This window comes from Grammomys surdaster, unplaced genomic scaffold, assembly GCF_004785775.1.
Source record: "Grammomys surdaster isolate TR1022 unplaced genomic scaffold, NIH_TR_1.0 125756, whole genome shotgun sequence".
Lineage (NCBI taxonomy): Eukaryota > Metazoa > Chordata > Mammalia > Rodentia > Muridae > Grammomys > Grammomys surdaster.
This window is the reverse complement of record NW_021620588.1, coordinates 144,601-167,663: the sequence shown is the minus strand read 5'-3', so window position 1 is coordinate 167,663 and position 23,063 is coordinate 144,601. Positions and strand designations below refer to the sequence as shown.

The 23,063-nt window shown below is 48.3% G+C and overlaps 1 protein-coding gene across 1 annotated transcript in view; it reads left to right on the top strand.

Annotated features, from left to right (window-relative positions):
• The window catches only part of Slc6a1 (solute carrier family 6 member 1), a 38,445-nt gene extending 30,881 nt beyond the window's left edge, over nucleotides 1-7,564 (top strand). The window contains exons 11-16 of the mRNA XM_028788666.1: nucleotides 157-269; nucleotides 478-609; nucleotides 1,992-2,094; nucleotides 3,601-3,701; nucleotides 4,386-4,553; nucleotides 5,368-7,564. Coding sequence (XP_028644499.1) covers nucleotides 157-269; nucleotides 478-609; nucleotides 1,992-2,094; nucleotides 3,601-3,701; nucleotides 4,386-4,553; nucleotides 5,368-5,472 — 722 coding nt within the window. The 3' untranslated portion in view covers nucleotides 5,473-7,564. The remainder of the gene's footprint in view (nucleotides 1-156; nucleotides 270-477; nucleotides 610-1,991; nucleotides 2,095-3,600; nucleotides 3,702-4,385; nucleotides 4,554-5,367) is intronic.
• The last annotated feature ends 15,499 nt before the right edge of the window (nucleotides 7,565-23,063 follow it).

Sequence of the window (23,063 nt, the reverse complement as noted above, 5' to 3'; positions counted from 1 at the left end):
TGCTGTGTGTGCTGCTGTGTGTGCTGTGTGTGCTGCTCGGTGTGCTGTGTGTGCTGTTGGGTGTGCTGGGTGATGCTGGGTGTACTGCTGGGTGTTCTGGGTGTGCCTGTAGCACTCACTCTCTCCTTTGCTTTCTTGTTTTGCCCTCCCCACCAGGCCCTGGGCTGGCATTCTTGGCGTACCCCGAGGCTGTGACACAGCTACCTATCTCTCCCCTCTGGGCTATCCTCTTCTTCTCCATGCTGCTGATGCTGGGCATTGACAGCCAGGTGAGGCCCCCCTCCCCGCAGCACCGTGAGGACCCATCAGGACCAGCCTGGCCTTTGTCAGCTCCCACAGTCCCTGAGGACCTGACTCCAGACTATCCTGCCCCTGCTGTCTGGTTACAAGCCTTTTCTTACAAGGCCAGGTTTTGGGTGGGTGGGTAGAAGGAGGCTGGCTGCAGCTGGTAGCTAACCCCATCTTCCCCCCAACAAGTTCTGTACCGTGGAGGGCTTCATTACTGCCCTGGTGGATGAGTACCCCAGGCTCCTCCGCAATCGCCGTGAACTCTTCATTGCTGCTGTGTGCATCGTGTCCTACCTGATTGGCCTCTCTAACATCACCCAGGTAGGCCTCTCTAACATCACCCAGGTAGGCTGGCCAGCGTTTGACATGTCTCAAATTTTCTCCAGGGCTTGCCATACCTTTACGTGCCAGGAAACATGTTCGTCCCCAAGACCCAAAGCTCTCCAGCCCTAGGGCCTCCTTTTCCCATGGTTAGCCTATGTCACCATCTTTCTATACTGAGCGCCATTGTACCAAACCCCATCACACTGTTGTGAGATTCATGGAGTCCTAGACTGGTGGGAGGGGTGGACTTTGAACTAGGAAGTACGGGGTAAGTCTAGAGAATGTAGCAGGCATTCTAGCCATGGATGAGGGAAGGGAGGGATGAGAGAGATAGGGAATCAGGGGATGGGGGGGTGTAGGGTTGGGGGTATAGTGAGCTTTCAAATGCTCACAGAAATGAGTCAGACTCAAGTGGGGCCTTTGACACTATCGCTTTCCAAATCCCTTCTGTCTATCTCAGAGTAAAATGCTGTGCACACCTGCTGTGTGATAGCCCAACCCTGAGATTCAGCAATTAGCATGATGGTTTTGTGGAAGGTTGTGGAGGTCTGGGTCAAAACTAACATGCATATTAGCTTCTTTCTGAGAGGAAGTGCCAGGAGGGAAATGGCTAGTGGGCTCAAGAATGACCAGCAGGGGCTGGGCGGTGGTGGCGCACACCTTTAATCCCAGCACTTGGGAGGCAGAGGCAGGTGGATTTCTGAGTTCGAGGCCAACCTGGTCTACAGAGTGAGTTCCAGGACAGTCAGGGCTACACAGAGAAACCCTGTCTCGAAAAACCAGGAAAAAAAAAAAGAATGACCAGCAGGGACGGGAGGGGCTCTAACTCCTAAGGTAGCTAGGACAAGCTTCCGTAAGCAAGTGACCACTGAGCTTTGACTTCAGAGACGAGGCAGAGTCAGTGCTGGGATGGGAGTGGAGAGTCACAGGGAAACAAGCAGATCAGGCACAAAGGCCGTAGGAATGCATCTGTGGAGGCTGGGGGATAAGAGGAGGCTAGTATGGAGGAGACAGAGAGCGGGAGGACAGATGAAGATTCAAACTCGCAGGCTTTGCAGTTAGATCTGACTTAAAGCAATAGTGTGTGAGCCAGGAGAGGGTTTAAGCAGGAAAGAACAGTCACTAGTGTATCCTGGTGATGGGCTGGCTGCTTCCCAGTCCTATTGAAAGCCATATTGGAAATAGGACATCTCCTGCCACCACCCAGACATCTTCCCAGCCCCAAGACTGTGAGCACCACTGACTCTAAGGGCTTCTTCACTGCTCTCAAGCTTTGTGGCTGCAATGTGCCTAATCCCAGCCTCTTCAGGATCTTGGAGCTGAGGGAGCGTGTGCAGGCAAGGAGCTGTGTCTGCACTTTATCCCTTTGTCTCTTTCAGGGTGGCATTTATGTCTTCAAACTCTTTGATTATTACTCCGCCAGTGGCATGAGCCTGCTGTTCCTGGTTTTCTTTGAGTGTGTCTCCATTTCTTGGTTTTACGGTGAGAACCACCCCTCCTCTCATTAATCTGTCCATCCAACCATTTATTCATTAATGACAACTTGATCATTAAATCTTTATTTTGCCCACATGCTTAGTTAACACAGGTGCTGCCCTGTTGAGAAAGTGTGACAGAGAGAGTCACACATGTTCACTTAACATGCAAGCCAGGGGCTGCAGGGATGGCTCAGAGGCTAAGACCATGGGCTGCTCTTGCAGAGGACCCAGGTTTGGTTCCCAGCATTCCTCATGGAGACTCACAACCTCCTTTAACTCCAGTTCCTAGAGACCCAATTCCTTCTTCTGGTCTCTGTGGACATTGCATGTAAATGGTGTGGACACACATGCAGATAAAACACTTATACACATAAAATAAAAATAAGTACATCTTTGAAAAGTAAAATGAGTGCTGGGTGGTGGTGGCGCACGCCTTTAATCCCAGCACTTGGGAGGCAGAGGCAGGCGGATTTCTGAGTTCGAGGCTAGCCTGGTCTACAGAGTGAGTTCCAGGACAGCCAAAACTACACAGAGAAACCCTATCTCGAAAAAACCAAAAAAGGCCACCGGTGAAAAAAAAAAAAAGAAAAAGAAAAAGAAAAGAAAAATGCAAGCCATTATGACTTCATAAATTTGAAGATGAAAAGATTGGTTTGAAATTGATTAGAGTGCTGGGCATGGCTCAAAATGCTTGCCACCAAGACCGGCAACCTGAGTTCCCCTGTTGGAGATAAGAGCTTCCCGCAAGTTGTCCTCTGGCCTCCACACACACAAAGAAAATAAATGTGAAAAAAAATGAAATTTTACCTGAAAAAGGAGAACCCCAGACTATACAATTTTCAAAGTCACATGCTCAATGACTGTAAGACTATATGATTGCAGGTATTCCAGAACTGATCCCAAAGAATCTATTTTATTTGTTTTTTGTGGGTCTAAGGTTCCCCAATTGAATGACTGCCTGGGAGTCAAAGCCCTAAGAATGTCCTTCCCAAACATGCTCCTCCCCCATCCTCCACCTGTACCCAACCACCCTCCTCCCACCACTGTTACCTCCTTCCTCCTAATGGGCCCCCTCTGCGCCTGCTCTGTGGTTTTCCACAGGGGGCACAACCTGGTCCGTTCTGAGGCTTTTGGGTCTTTCTTTTGTCATTAGCATTAATTTCCTAAATTTGGAATCTCTTCACAAGCTACCATCCGTTTCTCATAGTAAGGCCATCATGAGGAAATGTGCCCTCCTGGTAAAGCCAGTGAAGGCATGGCTAGGACAGCTGTCTGTGGGCGGAACTCTAGGCCTACCGGTATGTCTTTACATCTCCTCCTGGCTCCATGTTATGGCGCCACAGGACTTGATTAAAACCAAAGCACATGTCCCATGTAAGAGACAAGGACACTGGGGTTCATAGACATGAGGGGACTTGCTCATGGCTACACCTCAAAGAAGTGGAATACGGTCCTAGAGCACTGTCCTGGAAGCTGTCCCCTGCCTTCTGTTCTAACCCCCGTGTCACAGGTGTCAACCGGTTCTATGACAACATCCAGGAGATGGTTGGCTCCAGGCCCTGCATCTGGTGGAAGCTGTGCTGGTCCTTTTTCACACCCATCATTGTGGCGGTAAAGATGAGGCTTGACTAGCCATTGGGATGAAACTCGTCCACTGGGATGAGGCTAGCCCACTGGGAAGAAGTTAGCCCCCTGGGATGAGACAGGCTATGGTACAGACAGGTCAGCTCCCTGGAGAAAACTCTTGGGAATGAAGGCAGGGTAAATCTCTCCAGATCTTCTGCTCGGTATGAGTAGTAACACTCCCCCTATACTGTTTGCTGCTCATCTGTGTCAAGCCCTGCTGGGGAACAATCACATGACCTCCTCATAGCCTTAGTGCTCAGACTGTTGTCCTGAGTCACTCCCCTAGCTCACCCCAGCCCAGGAGCCCAGGTTCCTTAAATGCAGGGCCTTCTGTTCTTCAGCAAGTCACATTCCCTCTTTGATGGGTACTTGGGTCCTGAGAGCCCTGGCAGGGACACTCCAGGTCCTTGAGGTGGGGACTGGGCTGCTGCCTACATTGTGCTGTGTGTAAGATCATGGTGGCCTGGAGAGGCCATCCAGCCCATTATACCAGCTATCTTGCAGGAGGCAGGTCTCCTCTTTAGGCCTTTTCCAGAAAGGGAATTCTGCTTTAAGACATTGCCTGTGGAGTACCAGGATGAGCAGGCCATGAGAGTCAGCTGCAGTGGAGGTAGGACCCGGCTTGGTCTATCCCCCGGGGCTGACTGTCATGCCCTTCCCCATCCACAGGGCGTGTTTCTCTTCAGCGCTGTGCAGATGACACCACTTACCATGGGAAGCTATGTTTTCCCCAAGTGGGGCCAGGGCGTGGGCTGGCTCATGGCTCTGTCCTCCATGGTGCTCATCCCCGGGTACATGGCTTACATGTTCCTCACCCTAAAGGGCTCTCTGAAGCAGGTAAGCCCTTCTGCATTGAGGGAGCTCAGAGTCTAGTTGGGAAGGCCTGAGTTGGCAAGCCAATGCCATTTAGAGTGACAGGGAACACCTCTGAGGCACTGCAATCCTGCCTGGGTGGAACAGCATTAGGTGGCTCCCTGGAAGCCTGAGGAAAAGCCAGGCTGAGTGGTAGACGTAGAAAGACTGTTCTTAGGAGGGTGGGACGGGAGCGTGGGGCAGGAGCGTGGGACGGGAGCATGGGACGGGAGCGTGGGATGGGAAGGTGGGGCGGGAGCGTGGGACAGGAGCGTGGGACGTGAGGGTGGGACGGGAGTGTGGGGCAGGAGGGTGGGATGGCAGGGGAGGGATGGTAGGCTGTACAAAGATCCAGGCATCAAAATGCCATGAGGTTGGCTGGAGGGAGATCAGCATGGCTGGAGGGCAGGAGGAGGAAGTGGGATGGGTGGAGTAAACTAGGAAAGGATTTGAAAGGAAGGCTGTGGCAGACAGAGGAACAGATTGCGCAGGGCATTGTAGGATCTGGCTTTTACACTGGATGAAATGGTTGGGTCCTCAAACATGGTGGAGGACATTCTGACCATCTTCCTGCTGGCATGCTAAGGATAGATGGAGATGATATCAGGAAAGGCATGAGAGGACCAGTCAGGAGATCGGGTCATGCAGATGGGAGCAGGTGTGTTCTGGCCCCATGGCCTCCATCGTATGGGACATTTGTCTTACTAGTGAGGACACTAGAGCTGGGTTTGGTGGAGGAAGAGAGGGGGAGGGGCTGGTCCTCACTGCAAAGGGTCATACCACCACCCCCTGCCCACAGCGTCTCCAGGTCATGATTCAGCCCAGTGAAGATATCGTGCGCCCTGAGAATGGCCCTGAGCAGCCACAGGCTGGCAGCTCAGCCAGCAAGGAGGCCTACATCTAGGGGTGCAGCCCCCTTATCACCCCTACACTGGCACCCTGGACTGGCTGTACCCACACCCCTTGAAGATTGAAGATACTCTCTGTCTCCACCTACCTCAAGGGGCAGGTCCAGACACCATCACCATGCAGAGAGGGGAGGTGGGGGACACTCTGACCCCTAGGTGGGCCCTGAGTGGGCAACCACCAGTGGGGGCTTTCACAGAGGCCCCTTAGCAGGAGCAGGTGGCTATCCTTTGTAACTGCCGCTATAGCTCCTTCTTATGCTTCCAGAGAGGGTGATAGCTGAGTCCACACACTCCTGGCTTTTAGTCTTCTTCAGACTGTTGTCCTGTGCCCCAACTGTAGACTGTTATCCAGACTTTTCTGTCATGTTGGCTCTGAACTGGTCATGGACCAGGGCTACAGCATTTTGCTCATGGCCTCTGGGAGCCAGCAGGCTCTGCCTCTTCCTTCTTAAGTTCTCCTTCCCGAGGCAGCTTCACAGACCCACCCCAGACTGTTCCCAGATCAGTGCGGAGAGGGTCCTCTGTCCCTGTGACCCTGTGACCCGGGCAGCTCAGTGTCCCCTGCCCCACCTCCCCAGGTGACTTTAACAGCAACAGCCCATCCAGAAGGGCCTTGTGTGCTGAGGAGAAAAAAAATCACAAGCACAATAATTGCCTTTTTTGGTCACCATCCTCGGACGTTCCCCAAGTGGGAGCTGTGTTCCCTTTGAGCTGCCCAGTTTTACACAAACAATGGCCAAGGTTATCGAGATGAAGGTTCTAAGTCAGGACCAATCCAGCTCGTCCTGGTTTCCCTCTTAGACAGTCACTGCCACTATGTTCTGCTGTCCCCCTCACCTTTCTGGAAAACTTTCAGATGTACACACCCACTAGTGGAGGAGGGTTACTCCAGAAGCTCCGCCCACCCTTCCCTGGCACTGAGCTTCCCCTGCTAGCCTGCTCCAGTGGGAAGCATCACATGTCCCTTCTGGCCTTGGGTTCTGTGTTGGTGAAGCCAGTGGAGACAGTTTCTGGAAAGTTCCAGCAGCTCCGTCTCTCTCCTCTGCTGAGAGGATGGACTCCCATGTAGCAAAGCGTACGTCTTGTCCTGTAGCTTCTTAGCTTGATAGCTCACAAACTGTGTTTATGACTAATCCTTAATAACTATGGTGAATAACTGTGACCGTGGGTTTTTTGAATCTCTTGTCATTCTCATCCAAAAGTGACCAGCACACGAGTTCTTGCAATAAGCTATCTCCCTCCCTCAGAGCATTAAGCACACTGTAGAGAATGCAAACACATATGCACATAGAAATGCACACACATGCATACCCATCCTCACATGTGACATTTAGCGTCCCGTGTGATATTGTGTAGGCAATCCACCAGCTCTTCCTGAGGCCACTTGTAACAGGGTCGTGTGGCTGAGGCATCTGCCTGCTCAGTGGAGACTCTGTGACAGACCAGCTTGCACAGGTGCCTGTTCGCCAGAGTCCCAGGTGTGAAATGCAAGGACCCTCCACTGTGTCTTGTGGCCCCACCCCTCCCCCACCCGTGTAGGAAGCCCTTTAGGATGAGGGCAGGAGGTTTCCTTCTTGCTGCTCGCTGTTCTTCGATGTGAAACTAAGAACAAGTCTTTTTGAGATAAATGCAGTATATTTCATGTTTATAAGCACCTCTGAGATGTTTGGCAAGAAATCCCCTGATTTCCACCCAAACTTACCTTATAGAGCACAACATTAAGGGTCGTACTGTGAGAACTGTGAATATGTGTAACTTTTCTTTTTTAGTTTTTGCCCAGAGGGAAGAAGATAATTGTATTATCATATATGCTTTTTTTTGCAATAAGGATTTATTCTCAGAACACCAAGTAAATTTATCTCTATATAAAAAGTATATGTAATATATGCCTATTCAGACTATATACAGAGCCTGTTTTAAAAAAATTACAGTATTATTTAGTAAAATTATCTGTTCTATGGACCAAATGTAAAATATTTATACATGAAGATGTGTTTTAAATGTCTATAAAATGGTATCACAACTAGAGCACGGGCGTTATGTATGTTTCTAAGAATTTAGAGGAAAAATAATAAAGGTTCTATGATATATGGTGTAACGGTTACTTTTCTGTTGCCATGACAAAATGCCATGACCCAGACAGTTTACAGAAGAAAAAGGTTATTTGGGCTTATGGTCCCAGAGGGATAAGAGTCCGCATGGCAGGTAAGCAGCAGGCATAGTGGCAGGAGCCCGAAGCTAAGGGCTAACATCCTGAACCACAAGCTCAAAGTAGAGAAAACAAACTGTAAGTGGGGGAGGCTATTTACTCTCAGAGCCTACCCTGGAGCGACATACCTCCTCTGTGGGGAAAATTTTAGAGGCCACCACAGCGGTGGGTCCCTGGAAGAGCTTTCACACCGTGGCGGGTCCCACATTCGGGAGGAATCTTATGGTTCCAGTGGCCTGGAGGCCTTGGCGGCGGCGGTGGCAGGCCCCCAAAACACGAGGAAGTCCTTGGTTCCAAAAAGGTTTATTGTCATGGCCGATGATAGATGGATCTAGGCGTACCCCCCAGAACTCAGGGCAGTCCCGAGTTATATAGGGAGGGAGAAAGGGGGAAGACTGTGGGAGGATCTGGGGGAGTCATGTTTAATTTGCTCTGCCCTCTGGCCTTCATTAGTATGTAAATCCCTGGGGCCTGAGGCATATAGCCTGGCCTATGTGACTGAACAATGTAATTCTATGGAGACCGTGACTGCTTTTCAGGATCCTGGGTTCTGGGGGGCAACAAACTCCTGCCGGTTCTCACACAGAATCACACACAGAGTCTGAAGAGTCTCGGGGTTCTAGGCACCTGCTCAACCATGACCCAGGATACCCTTATGCAGTCCCACACTCCTCCAGTTAATCTGTACCACCTAACCCCACCCCCAAACAGTGCTACCAGATGGGCACCAAGGGTTTAAGTGCCCAAGGCTCTGGGGAATAGTTCTCTTTTCAAACCACCACACACTCTACAGACTTTCCTTTCTTAGGGCTGGGAACAGGAAATAATCTTTTTCTTTGGAACAACACAATAAGGTCAAAAACTAATTGAATCCCAGAGTGACAGAGATATGGGCTCAAAACCCACTGCCACAGAGCTGGCCTTCTCTCTAAGAATGAGTAATGAACGGAGATTTCTCAGACTCTCTCAAACGTGTCAACCAAATAAAGATTTAATCTGGAAGATAATAGAAGCACATTTGCTGTCATTGACTTGATCCATTCTTTACAATCTTAATTTTAAAATCATATCTAGAAAAATGTGACTTTGTAGAGATGTTGCAGGAATAGCTAAGCTGGACCCCGTCTTTGCTTCATCCAGGGTCCACTAGTTGTAGGCACGCCATGTTCTCTGGCTCTACCTCCCCCACTTCCTCCTTCTCCTCTGTCAATCAAACCATTCTGGGAAGAGAATCGGTTAAGAGTACCATGAGATAAGAGATGTATTAAGGGATATAGTCATTAGGTAACTATGAGAAGGCTTGGGAACTATGAGCCTTAAAGGGAACTGGAGCGACCAGCGTGACAGTTCTCCACAGTCCTTGACACCTCTCTGACACATTGCCTCTGGCTGCCCCCACCAGCATGGAATGCAACATAGCTGGGAAAGTGTATCAGTGACTCCATCGTCCTGGCCTCTGAGAGCCCCGAAAGGCCACTCTCCATTGGAACCAAGAACTTGCTTTGAACCCTAAAAGAAGAGCCTCAAAGAAACATTAATGACCCAGGAGTTGGGCTACTGAAATAAGGCGTTCATTTTCCAAACCTCAAATGATGAAAGGAGAAAACCACACAAACCCAAACTGAAGGATGGTGAGGAATTGGTGAGAGAGTCAGAGGGGCTTAGAACAAATTCACACGGGCAGGAAGGCATCTGCTTCTCACATCAGTGGCTGTGAGGGTTTATACTTGGTGATTCTCCTAACCCGCTCTCCCCGCATAGCCTACGGCTGCTTCCTTCCCTTCATTCTGGCCTTCCCTCAAAGCCATCTTGTTCACAGACACCTTCCCTGATCACTCTAAAACAATTGTGCTCTCTCTCTCTCTCTCTCTCTCTCTCTCTCTCTCTCTCTCTCCCATCTGTTGTTTGTTGATGCAGTTTGTTGGGATAGATTCTTACTATGTAGCTAAGGCTAGCCTCAAACATAAAATCCTTCTGCTTCAGCCTTCCAAGTGCTGGGGTTATAGATATGCACCTGTTTCCTCTTTATTTTTCTTTACTTTTAAGTTGTGAATTATATTCATGCGTTTATTTGCTTATTTGCTTGGTTATGTATATCCTACAATGTATGATCAGGGGTTGGAGACTAGCTTGTGGGAGTCGGTTCTCTCCTTCTACCATGCAGGAGCTGGGGATAGAGCTCAGATTGTCATGTGTGTAGAAAATGCCCTTATCCTCTGAGGCATCCCCTAGCTACTTTTATTTTGGCTTATCTAATGCATTTTTAAACCATCTTTCCTGTCTCTGCCCAAATACTATAAAGAAGGTTGCAGGCAGTGAGGACTTTTAAAACACACTACCATGTCCTAAATATCCATAGAATGACTGACACACAGAATGAGTTCAACAAATGTATAAATGAATGTATAGATGGTGGGTTGGTGATGCATGAGTGGTGGATGGATGGTGGATGGATGGTGGATGGATGGATGGATGGATGGATAGATGAACAGTAGATGGATGGATAGATGATAGATTGGTAGATAGGAAGATAGCTAGATGGATGGATGGATAGATATTGGATGGATAAATGGTAGGGACATGGATGAGTTGAAGAAATGTGAAAAGCTGGTGGCTGGAGGCAAATAGATGGTTTTGCATCTGTTTGGTGGATGGTAGATGGATGGTGGCTGGAAATGGGTGGGTGGGTGGTGCATGGACAGATAAGGGGGTAGAGTGGTGTGCTGGTGAAGAGATGGGTGAGCAAGTGGGTGGTGGGCGAGTGGGTCTCTAGGGAGCAGCAGTGTGAGCACTATCAAGGATCCTGGCCTGGCACCCATTGTCTTACTTAGGGTTTTGCTGCTGTGAGCAGACACCATGAGCAAGGCAACTCTTACAAAGACGGCATTTCATTGTGGCTGGCTTACAGGTTCAGAGGTTCAGTCCATTATCATCAAGGTGGGAACATGGCAGCATCCAGGCAGGCATGGTGCAGGAGGAGCTGAGAGTTCTACATCTTCATCTGAAGGCTGCTAGTGGAAGACTGACTTCCAGGCAGCTAGGACAAGGTTATTCAAACCCACACCCACAAGGTCACACCTACTCCAGCAAGGCCACACCCACCAACAGTGCCACTCCCTGGGCGGAGCATATACAAACCGTCACACCCATCAACACCTGATGAGGTCCGCCTCTGCTGCTCTCTTTCCATGCCACTCCATACACAACTGTGGCCTGGAGTCCTTAAAAAATCACTGGTAAAGTGCAGTGAATTAAACCAAGGGAAGCGCATAACACATGCCTGGCCCCAACTGAGCACTCAAAAAATAAACCAAACCAAACCAAAACCAAAACCAAAACAAAACCAGAAACAAACTGATGTCCATATAGCAACCAATCCTGAGATGTTCCTCCTCAGTCAGAACCCATCCCCCACCTGGAGCCCTGGGGTTTGAAGTTTTGGGTCAGTCACGCTGTCACTTCATAATTAAGCTGTTTCTCTCTCTGCTTCTATTAATCAGATGTGGTTGCTAATGACAGCTTCTGGTTAGCATGGAGTAACCAGGGTGACAGCTCTGAGCTGTTATCATTCCAGGCAAAATTGAGAAAATATGGCATTTTGGGTCCCCAGCTTATGCCAATGATAGATAATGCTAATCTCCCCCAGGCTCTCTAATGTGGAAAGAGCTTCCAGATTCCTCAGTCAGCTCTCCGGGGACTCTTTCAGTTCCTGAGCCTCAGGTGGGGCCTGTGGCTACATCATTACACAAAATGTTTAGCTGAAGGCTTAATATATTTCCTCTTTAAAATCAAAGTGGTGCAGATAGCTGTGAGGGACATTTTGCAGGCTTGAAAAGAAGGGCTTTTCATCTTAAGTGTTAAGTTTTGTGCACATCTGTATCTCTCCAGATCTGCTGGTTGCAGCAGAACTGTCGAATCAAATCTAAAGGTCTGCATTTGCAGCACTGCCGGCACTTACTTATAAGCTGTCCTTGGGAAGCTGTGTCCGTTTTTTACAAATCACTCCCCCATGCCCTGTCTAAATTGGATCTTGTTAGTAAGTCTTTGTCACTTTGACAGCTAAGATACCTTAAATGTAAGCTTACACTAATTGACTTATTTTTTTACGTATGAGTGTTGTGCCTGCATGTATGTATGTGCACCATATGCATGTAGTACCCACAGAGCCCAGAAGAGAGTGCCAAATTCCTCAGAATTGGAATTACAGACCTAGGTCCTCTGGAAGAGTAGACATTGCTCTTAATTTCTAAGCCACCTCTCACCATAGGCTTTTGAAACCTCAAAGTCCACCCCTAGTGGCACACATCCTCCAACAAGACAACACTTTTTCCAATAAGACTACAACTCCTAATCCCTTTTTTCTGGCCCCTCTCTTTTGGGGTAGATGAGATTCTTTGTCACCCTTTGCTGTGTCTTCTTACAGGCCTGAGGATTGGTGGCTCCTCAAGCATCAAGTTGTCAGAAAGGGCCTTGAACACAGTGAGTACTCAAGAGGGACCATGCCTGACAACTTCCTATGATGTCACAGTAGTGACAGACTCTCTCTTCTTGCTTATAAACCAGACTGTTTCTGCCTCTCAGGGGACCATTCCTGGCTGTGTGATGAAGCTCATGCTGGAGTAATGGTAGCAGCAAAGTCAGTGGTGATGGGCAGGGTCTAGACCAGCCACCTTCCAGCCCGTGGGTAGATGACCCTCGGGGTAGCCCTCCAGACGTATTCCCTCTGGTTTGTTTTGTTTTATGATTGTTTGTTTATTGGTTTTGTTTTTGTTTGTCGTCATTGTTTCTTTTTTTTTGTTTTATTTTAAATTTTCATTTGTGTGTATAATGGCTTCCCACAGAGCCAGCACCTTGTCTGTGTTCCAGGCATGGACGTTATTTTTACAATGAGAAATGCATAATAAACTATATTTAAAAATATATATAGTCCTCCTTTGGAGGAGGACAGTTCACTGACAAGAACAGTTCATTATGATGCACAGCAATTAAAGCTTGTGCATATTTGCTCTTGATAGCCTCCTTGTGCTGACAAACGCTAATGGAACAGAAACAGAGCCTTGTCTTCACGGGCACATCTAATAATATCTAACACTGTCTCTGGAGAAACCAAGGGAAAGTAAGATTTTTCCCTAGATATTCCTTGTCAATAGAATGTCTTGGTGTTCAGATCAAGGCTGCCATCACATGTAGGAACCAGGAGAGAGAGGCAACAGTGCTTTATACTAAAGGGCTAGATGCACTTCGGTGGCAATAAGGACACCAGGCAAGAGTGGCCAGGAAGATATTCTGCCTGGGAAAGGAGGGGGAGCCTGGGGAGGGTGCTGACTAGCAAGGCCCCTGGGCAAAGATATCATTAAAAGAACCCATCACAGGAGTCCACACTCTTGTACCTCCGCTATGCTCCTTGACTGAGTGCCAGGGCCATGTGGACTGTCTCAGACTCTGCCGAACCCAGGATGCTGATGTCAACGCCTTCCTCTGGTCAATGACTTCCCTTCATCAGTGATGCAGAGTTCAGAGTTAAAGACAGAAGGTGTAAGGAAAGGAATCGTGTTTCCTAAGTGCCTGTTACCTATATACCCAGCACTGTCTCCTGGAATCCTTCCCATCACAAGCCAGGAAAAAAGCTCAGCTTCTTGTTTCTACTCATTGGTGAGAATCCTCAGGCCCACAGAGGTAAAGCAATACTCCCAAGGGCACACAGATGCAAGTTGGATCTGGGCACCTGAGCCCTGATCTTTGTACTACACCTCCACAGGCCGAGAAGGGAGAAGGCAAAGAGCTATGTCTAGGCAGGGCTAAGGCAGGGCAGTGATCAGGAAAACTCATAGCATGGTCTCCAGGGCTTTTTCCATAGGAGTCTCTGGAGTCACCTCTGTCTCTCTGCCTGACCCTCTGGAGGTGCATCTGTACTGACTTAATGGGCTGCAGGTTGAACAGAGTAGAGCTACAGAGCTCAGGCAGACTATGCTGGGAAATGCCAGTCCCAAGCATGTGAGAACCATTAGTGCCAGTGTCAGAAGGCTCGGAGCCTGCCCACAGTGCTCATGAAGGACAGAGTTTCCATGCATGGCAGAGCTCCAGGCCTCACACCTATTCAAATGCAGGAAGCCTCAGCCAACACCCAGAAAATACTCAGTAAAGAACCTCACAAGCCTTCCAGAATGCTCTATAAACTAACCCAGGAGAGGGCTGGAGAAATGGTTCAGTGGGTAAAGGCACTTGCCAGCAAGCTTGACAACTTAGGTTGCAAGGTCAGGAACTCAGTGGGAAGAGAGAAATGATGCCTGCAAGTTGTCCTCTTACCTCAGCACATACACATGGGACATACACACATACACACACACACACACACACACACAGAGAGAGAGACAGAGAGACAGAGACAGAGACAGAGACAGAGAGAGAGCCTACACTGGGAGACAATATACAAAACAACATACCTATGTTCTTGAAAACAATCAAAGTCATAGACAATGATAGATTTGTTCGGCTTTAAGAGACACACCAGTGAAGGCAGCCTATTCTTTGGTTGGCTCTCTAGACAACAAACAAAACTGTAGTCTTCATTGTTAACCTGATTGTATTCAGGGTTATCTAGGAGACACAACTTCAGGTGTATCTATTAAGGAATTCCCAGAGAAGTATGACTGAAGAGGGAAGACCCGCCTGGATGTGTCTGGCCTCTTCCCATGGCCTGGGGTCCTGAACACAATGAAAGGAAAGTCAATAGAAGGTGAGCGGAGCAGCAGCACTTACGAGTCTATGCTTCACGCCTGGGGGTTTAGTATGACCAGCCTCCTTATTTCTATTTACTTATCTCTATTACTGCACCTCCCTGGCCGTGATGGCCTGTGTTCCCTCAAACCATGAGCCAGGACACACCCTTAAGCTGCTTTTGTTAGTTATTCCATCATAGCAATGAGGAAAAAGTAACCGATACAGAGAATTGATACCAAGAAGTGGAGCCATTGCTTGTGACTAACTGGCCATGTCATATTTATGACTTTGGAATTAATTGATGGGAAGAAGGTGACTGTGAAAGTGCCCACTCCCTGGAGGGTGCAGAAGCCCGAGAATGCTCTAAGCAGAATTTGATGGGCCATTCTTGCGGGAGTTTAGAAAACCAGCCATCTGAAATGAGAGTAATAAAGACTGCACTCCTGAGGCTTTAGAAGGAGTAAGGGCTCCTCCTGGGAATTGGGCTGGAGGCCATCTGTGCTGTATTCTGGCACACAGTTCTCTGTATTTTGCTCATGTTCTGAGAACTTAAGTGAGGCTGAATTTAAAGGCAATGGACCGCTATTTGGCAGAGAAAATTTCAATGCATCTAATGTTTAGGTTATGATTATGGTGTGGCTATTGCTGTTAGGTTTAGTGAGGTTTGTAATGAGACTCTGAAGCAGAAGGATATTGAAAATGTGTAGTTTGTCCAGGAAGGAGCACCAGTAAATTCACATTGTATTGAGGTGAGTGTGGGGGAGGCAGCTACAATTGTTACAGAAAGTGCACCTGTCAGAAAAAAAAAATCTTGCTTTCTATGCTGGAACGATAGGAAGGATGCCCTGAGGGTAAGACTGTAACAGGCTCCCAGACCTTAGCACAACTGACTCCATGATGGAAGTACTATTTGGGCCGTAAAACTCAGCACATAGACCTAAAAACAAAAGTCTCTAAATGTTCTAACCTTGCTTTTTGGCTTCTGTAGTTCTGCTTCTAGCCAACTGCTGTTCTTAACTAAAGTATGTCAGCCCAGGACATGGCTTTTGTGCTTTAAGATTTCACCCTAAGAAAGGCTCAGGGCTAAATGGGATCCCAAACACACAGTGTAGTCACCAGCAGCTAATAAAGACTTCCTAATGGCTTAAATCATGTCCAAGCTGTCTTCTGTGGTGGATACCCCACAACAAGACAACAGCCATTAAAGGCACCAACCTGTAGAACACAAATGTATTAGAAAGGAAGGCCTTAATCTGAGGATATCTCTGAAGAACTTCTCCATTTGACAGCAGAGAGGCCATTGCATGAGGCTAAGAAGATAAAGCCTAAGTGACCTGGAGATGCCAGGACATTGGGGCAGCCACCAGGAAATGAAGTTGGCCCAGGAAATGAAGAAGAGAGAAGGCATGTGTGCTGGGGATAGTAGACCTGAAGGGGCAGGCTGCCCAAGCCCTGTGGGACTCAGATGAAGCCACCAAAGAGCTTCAGATGCCAGGTATGGACCATCAGGGTTTTCCCTGTTGAGTCTTAGTCTTTTTGTTTGTTTGTTTGTTCTGTTTTGTTTTGTGGGTTTTTTTTTTTTTGAGACAAGGTTTCTCTGTGTAGCCCTGGCTGTCCTTGAACTCACTTTGAAGACCAGGCTGGCCTTGAACTCAGAAATCCAACTGTCTCTGCCTCCCAAGTGCTGGGATTAAAGGTGTATGCCACCACTGCCCGGCAAGTCTTGGTCTTTTTAATCCCATCTTTCCTTGCTATGCCTGAGCTCCTCATTTTCAGAAGACAATTTACTCTGCCATTGTACGAGAGAGTTTTATATTGCTCAGAATGGCTCCAAACTCAGCATGTAACCAAAGATGGCCTCTAACTCCAAAATGCTGGAATCATAGGCATGGGCATTTCTAACATTTAAATAATTAAATTTAATTAAATTACCTTAATACATTAAATAACATTAAATACATGTAATTTAATTACATTAAATAACATTTAAATAATATTTAAAAGGTTAAGATTTGGGAGACTTTTAGAGATGAGCTAAATACACTGTGAGATTGGCCATGACTCTGAGAGTCAAGGTTGTGTAGTGTTATGAGTTAAAGTGACGAGTGTCAGATTGACAAGGGGTGGACTTTGATGACTGGGCTTCACGGTCAATGTGACTGGACTAGGAATCACCTAGAAGACACATCTTTGCCTACAGGAGCAAGGGGTGTTTCCAGAAAGGCTTAACTGATGGGCAAAGATCTATCTTGAGTAGAAGTGTCACCATTCCATGAGCTGGGATCCCAGACTGAATAAAAAAGGGGAAAAGGGAGACAGAGAGAGAGAGAGAGAGAGAGAGAGAGAGAGAGAGGGAGGGAGGGAGGGAGGGAGGGAGGGAGGGAGGGAGACAGAGACAGAGAGAGACAGAGAGCTGAGCACCAATATTCTTTCTTTCCTCCCTGACACTGAGTACAGTGTGCACAACCATCTCACAAGGTTGTCTTGCTGAAATGTACCACAATCCCTCAGAGAGAAGCGAAATAAACCCTTAGGTTGCTTTCATAAAATACACTTTTTTTTTATTCTAAAGGACTTGGTGGATCAGTGGCTGGAATTTGAATACACTATGTAGTGAGATTAAAATACATTGTATCTGTGTTAATGCTTTGATCTCGAGCAGTGCATTGAGGTCACGTAAGAGAATGTCCCTTGCTTGGGAAATGCATGCTGAAGGGTGCAGAGCTAACTTGTCTGAAACTCAACCCCAAGTAACTCAGAAACATGTAACTCATATATGCTGTGTGTGTAGAGAGAAGATGGCAAAGGCAGGAGAATGGTGCTCAAGACACTGGAGCAATTGCTTTAATAAAGAATGAATTGCTGAAGGAGTGAGTCTAGACAAGAATGGCAGAGCCTCGGGGCCTAGGGGACAAAGGTCTGTTAGGGGTAAAAGGCTCTAACATTCTAATGGCCAGAAGACTCTAACATTCTAATGGCCAGGCCTCTCCAAAAATAGAAAAAACCCTGCCCTGGTCATTAGGGAGTGAGCTCACTATTCCTGGAGGCATGTAAGCAGAGCAGGAAGGGACTGCCCGCCTGGCAGTGGTGACTCTGTGACTCTTCTGGCAGCAATGGGCTTCTGAGTGGATCCACTGGAAAAAGAGAATCTGAGATAAGTATTTTCCCTTCTCCTCAACCCTGCCTCACTGTGGGAATAACATTCCCTAGAGGTCCAGCTGCTAAATCCTGATCATTAAAACATTCATTTTTAAATTGGCCTTTTCGCTTATGAGTGTTTTTAAGCTGACACTCTATAACAAATTAATGGCCTCGTGAGACTTTGTTTGAAGTAAGGGAACTGACCTCGAAAAGGCTAATGATCTTGTGAGACCCACAGCTGGACTTCACTTGAGCTGAGAGCCAACCTTGGGGTCAGAATTGCCTCTTCCCAACCCAGATCATCGTGAGGGTGGGAGGTTAGACTCTCACCTCAGTTGTCTCCCCCAGCTCCACCAATGTTACAGCTCCTCATGGCCTGCTGGGGCTAGAGTCACGGTTCACCTGCCTACTACCATGCCCCCTTCTGTTCTCCAGAACTGCAGTTCTTTCTCCACACTCAGCCACAGAGCAGGCGCTAAGGCAGCAATTCTCAACCTGTGGGTCACGACCCCTTTGGGGGGTGTCTAATGGCCCTTTCACAGGTGTCACCTGAGATCATGGGAAAGCACAGATGTTATGATTCATAACAATAGCAAAATTACAGTTAAAAAGTAATAAAAATAATCTTATGGTTGGGGTCACCACAACATGAGGAACTGTATTAAAGGGGTGCAGTGTCAGGAAGGTTGAGAACCACTGGTCTAAGGCCTAGCCAGGGACTGGGGGTGCCTCCCACAGCCAGAGATCCATACTCAAATCCCAGAGTTCACTGCAAGTCCCTGCCCTGCTGGAGCTCAACCTTCAGCCGTCTTCCACTGACCCCAGGTCCCTCACAATCTCCAGCTGACTCACCTCTGGCTCTGTCAGGGAAGCCCTTCTGTATCCTCCGCCACCTGCTTGGGAAATCCTACACTTGTGGGTCCCTCCAGACTATCACAAGTCTGTAAGAACCTTCCCTCCCCCAGCTCTTGCCCTCAACCTGTGCTGTGGAGGAGGCTCCAGGGGAGTAGCAGGGTGCCATCTTGGCGAGTTCTTTGCAGCCTCCATCTGCCAGCTACACGGTCATCCCCCTGGAAACAGAAACTTTTCTTCTAAAGTGCCTTTCATGTCATAAATGCTGTCACTCCACTTATCCAATCACACTCCCTGCAGTTCCTATTACAGCCAATTTGAAAATATTACATGGAAAATTCCAGAAATAAGCAATCCATTTGTTTTAAGTTGTGGGCCATCCTGGGTACCACGATAAAGGCTCACATCATCCTGCTGCATCCCACACAGGATGTGAGTCACGCCATTGTCTAGCATGTCCACGCTGTGTACACTGCTCACCATCTAGTCACCTAGTAGCTGGCTTGGTCACCAGACAGTAGGGACTGCCAGAGCGCCACAGGACCCCAGTGCCACAGCACTTGTGTTTAAGGGACCATTGATGTCACAGTCCCCCACTGCCACCATGCTTATGCCATGCGCCTCTCTACATGTCCTCACGCAGGCATGACATCAGCTTGCATCACAGGAGGGTGAGTACAGCACAGTGGGATGGATGCTCCAAGAAGCCATGTTCATTTGACCACAGGGTGGGTGGGGGCTGTTCGTGTTATCAATGTTAACTGTTGTGGATTTCTAACTGTACCTAGTCTATAAATGAAACGGCCGTAAGTGTGCATGTGTGGGAGGAAATACCCTGAGTGAGTTCTGTATGATTTGTGGTTTTAGGCATCCATTGAAGTCCTAGAACACGTTGCCCTGGAAAAAGAAGGGATGCTGTGACTATCTGGATTGAAATAGTGGGATGAAGAGTGAGAAAGCTGGAAGGCAGGTTAAATAGCATTACTTAATAATATTAATATTTTTTAATTTCTTAACTAATAAATTAAGAAACCAACAAGCAAACAAATTAATGAATGATGGCATCAGTGCCCAGAGATAGCTAAGGGACAGGAGCTTCTGTCAAACTTTGTAAGTGCTGGTTTCCAAATCTGGTTCTGGGTTCAAGTCCCTACCCCACCTCAGAGCCACTCACTCAGCATCTTTAGATGTAGGAGGAGGCTCGGCGTTTTAAGTTCCCCGGTGCCTGGCATGCAGTTGTGCTATCTCAGTGTGGCTCCTGGGCTCTCACAGCCTAAGCTGACATCTGTGTTAAGTCGAGTTATGCTCGCCTGTTGGAAGGAGCTGATGTGGGCCTGCTCATTTGCATGTCTGATAAGCTTCCAGTGCTCTGCTGCTGGCTGTGGTCAATTGAGGCTGTGTTTGTCTCAAGACCTTTGCAGGGAGATAGTGGGAGGAGGTGGGAGGTGTTGCTCGCTGGTCTGGAGCGAGAGAAGCTGCAAGAGTGGGGTAGATGGCTCGGTCAAATACTGTTCTCTTTCTTTTCTCATCTTTGAAGATGATGCAGCTGAGGCCCGGGGAGGGGTAGCAATTTGCCCAAAGCCTGACACCAATCTTAGGGGGAAAGAAAGAGTTTATTGAGCACTGCTGTGTGCTTCAGCATACATGTTTGGTATCTGATACTCAAGGCCAGGCTAGCCCTCCCTCTTGCTTGTTGACAGCAATCTTCCTGGGTCCATCTGTAGGAATGGACTGAGAGAGGGCCATCTGTAGAGAGGGGTGAAGGACAGGGATAGGGAATCAGCTTTATCTCCTGACTTGAGAGAAGTCAAAGGCTGTGCAGGCGGGTACCATGCACCCCAAACTATAAGGAAGGAGCAGATCTCTGCCCCCTGCTGGGCCCTCTGCTCTGGGAAAGTGGAGTGAATGGTGCAGAAGGTCTCCCTTGGAGTGCTGGGGTTCCACACAGCTCATCTCTCTTGTCTGTGGCATGCTCTCTGGAGATAGTGTAAGAGGCAGGGGGCTGGAGACCAATGGCCATGTCCCCTTTTCTCCTCCACACCAAGCCCTGATGTTGTTCGGGTATCAGGCAGCCTTGTGCTGTAGGCGAACATGGCTCTGCCCCAGCTGGTTGGTGAGTCTTAACTGGTCTATTCTAGTCATGTGGTCCTTCATCCTGGATAGTAGGTAGAAATGAGGGTGTAGGAGGAATCCTAGACAATGCGATACGGTAGGTAAACTTGAAGCATGGAGTTAGGAAGGGTCTGTGTGATTGTTTGTTGATTGAGACAGGGTCTCTTTGCATCCTGGCTAGCCTAGAACTCACTTTGTAGACTGGGCTAGCCTCCAGCTCACAGTGATCTCCCTGCTTCTGCCTCTTGAGTGTTAAGATCAAAGACATGTGCCATGCCCAGCCCTTTGGGGTCTTATATGGTGGGGAAAAGGGTGGACACATGGGTGGGTAGGTGGACAGATGGCTCTGGGAGTCACGATCAACATGTATAATGCAATATTAAAGCTAGAATCAAGCTGAAAGACACTCGGGATCAATATGCTATTAACTTACCTGTGTTTAGAAACTTACATCATTAAAAAAAAAACTGAAACAGGATGCCAAGTATTTAATGAAGCCAGGCATATGTGTGCTCTAGGACCCAGAAGTTCTACTCCCAAGTGTCAGACTAACAAGAAGGCAGGCTTAGTGTTTGTTCCAACTCTCCTCACCCCAAAATGACAATTTGGGTTTAGGTCAGGCTAGACTCTGACCTATAAACACCCAGTGTTCTTATAAAGTGGGCTTGTTTGCCAGGAGAAGCCGTTCAGTTTCTTCTCTGCTCCCTCCTGCAGCCGTGCTCCCTCCTGTAGCCGTGCTCCCTCCTGCAGCCATGTTCCCATCTAGGAAGGCAGCTAGTGTTCTATTATCTCAAACACGCTTCCAGGGGATCAAAGCTCCATGCAGGTTCCTAGGCTGTTCCAGCTAAGCCTCCCTCCTCTCAGATACCCCATTCTCTTTATAACCAGCTAGATTTCCTCCAAATCCTGCTTTTCTCTGCTTTCTCAAAAGATGTCTGTGGCCGTTTGAGATAAACTTTTTCTTTTCCTCCAATGGAGCAGCCATTTTGATAGTTTCTCTCCTGTGCCCTAGAATACACATGAGCGGTATTTTCTGAACGCTAGTATAAGAGCATTCATGGCAGCATCTCCACAGCCTTCATTGGGGGCCGCGATGCTCTTCAACAGGATGGGTAGAATGAGAGACTTTCAAATAACGGAAGTAGAAATGAACAAGCCAGAGCTCCGTGGGGCAGATGCGATTTCATCTGTACAACTCTGGTCAAAGAAGGCTGAACCTACTGTGTGTGGCATCATGAATGTAAATTTAGCTCACGAACTGCTGTGGGAACTTCCTTCAGGCACTGCTTACTTATGTTGGGGCTGATGACCAGAGAGTGCACAGAGGAGCCCTAGGGGCTTAATGACCTGATGCTGGCTGCCAACAAGCAGTGGAACCTTGCTTTCTTCTTTATCTTGTACCTCGGTTTCTAACCCTCTCCCTGATTCTCTGTTGCTGGGTGAGGATGCTTAGCCCCCTTGCCATCTTATGGCCAGGTGTGGAGAGGCCAGCCTTCTAAGATGGCACACCAGAACGACAGGACCCAGCCTCCTGACAGCATCTATGACAACCTTGACTCTGACCTGCCTCCTGGCTTCTGTTTGGAATGGCAGATGCCTTCTCTGGCTGAGACTTTTGCTAGAGTTGGCACTGCGAGCCTGACAGAAAAGGCCAGAGGCAAGCTTGGGTTCTGCAGGTATTGGACAGGAACACAATCATGACAGCATTCCCCAGGGAAAGAGCATGGCTTTTACCACAGGGGAGACTGAAAAGCAAGAGAAAGCTGCTTGGCACAAAGCAAAGTGTTTGCTGAGCTGGGGCTCCAGCGTCCCTCTCTTGTATTTCAGGACAGTGTGAGTGATGGGTTGCTCTTCTGCACTGCCTCTGTGAGTACCTCACCAAGTCGTAAGTTCTCCTCAGTCCTTGATGCTAGGCTGGGATAGGAATAAGTATAGGTGGCAGAAGGGTTGCTCACCCACCAGCCATCCTCCCCTCCTTGCTGGTAAAATGGAAACCCATTTTTTTGGGGGGGTAACAGATAGAATCCTTTGAGCAGCTTCAAAAGCCCAGTTTCTCCTTCCACCTCTGTAAGCGCCCTTTGCTCTGCCCAGAGCAGGAGATATCCACCTTCCCCCAAGCTGGCCCCTCCAGATTCTTTCCTAAGTCCTGGCTTTGGTGCCCTTCTCCAAAAAGACTTCCTAGACTCTTCCATTTCTGTTTGGAACTGCTAAGCCCCAAGATGCCACATCCCTGCTCTGCTTCAGAAACTAACCTGACTAGGGCGGGGGTGGGGTGGGGAGTAAAGAAAAGACAGAGATACACACAGGAAAGCTGGGATTGGATAAACTGGGCCTTCTGATGGGGAAACCTCAGCACCTGGAAATGCAGCATGTGTGTTATTTAAAGTTGAACCAGGAGGTGGGTTATTGCATAGAGCTGTTTGAGACAGTTGTGGTTAGGGCACACAGATAAAGTGGGAGGTGGGTGACGGCATACTGCTGGATCAAGGAGACAGGCTTAGCTAACCTCAGTAGGAGAAACCTCTGGGGGGGCAATTTTCAGGCCATAAATGA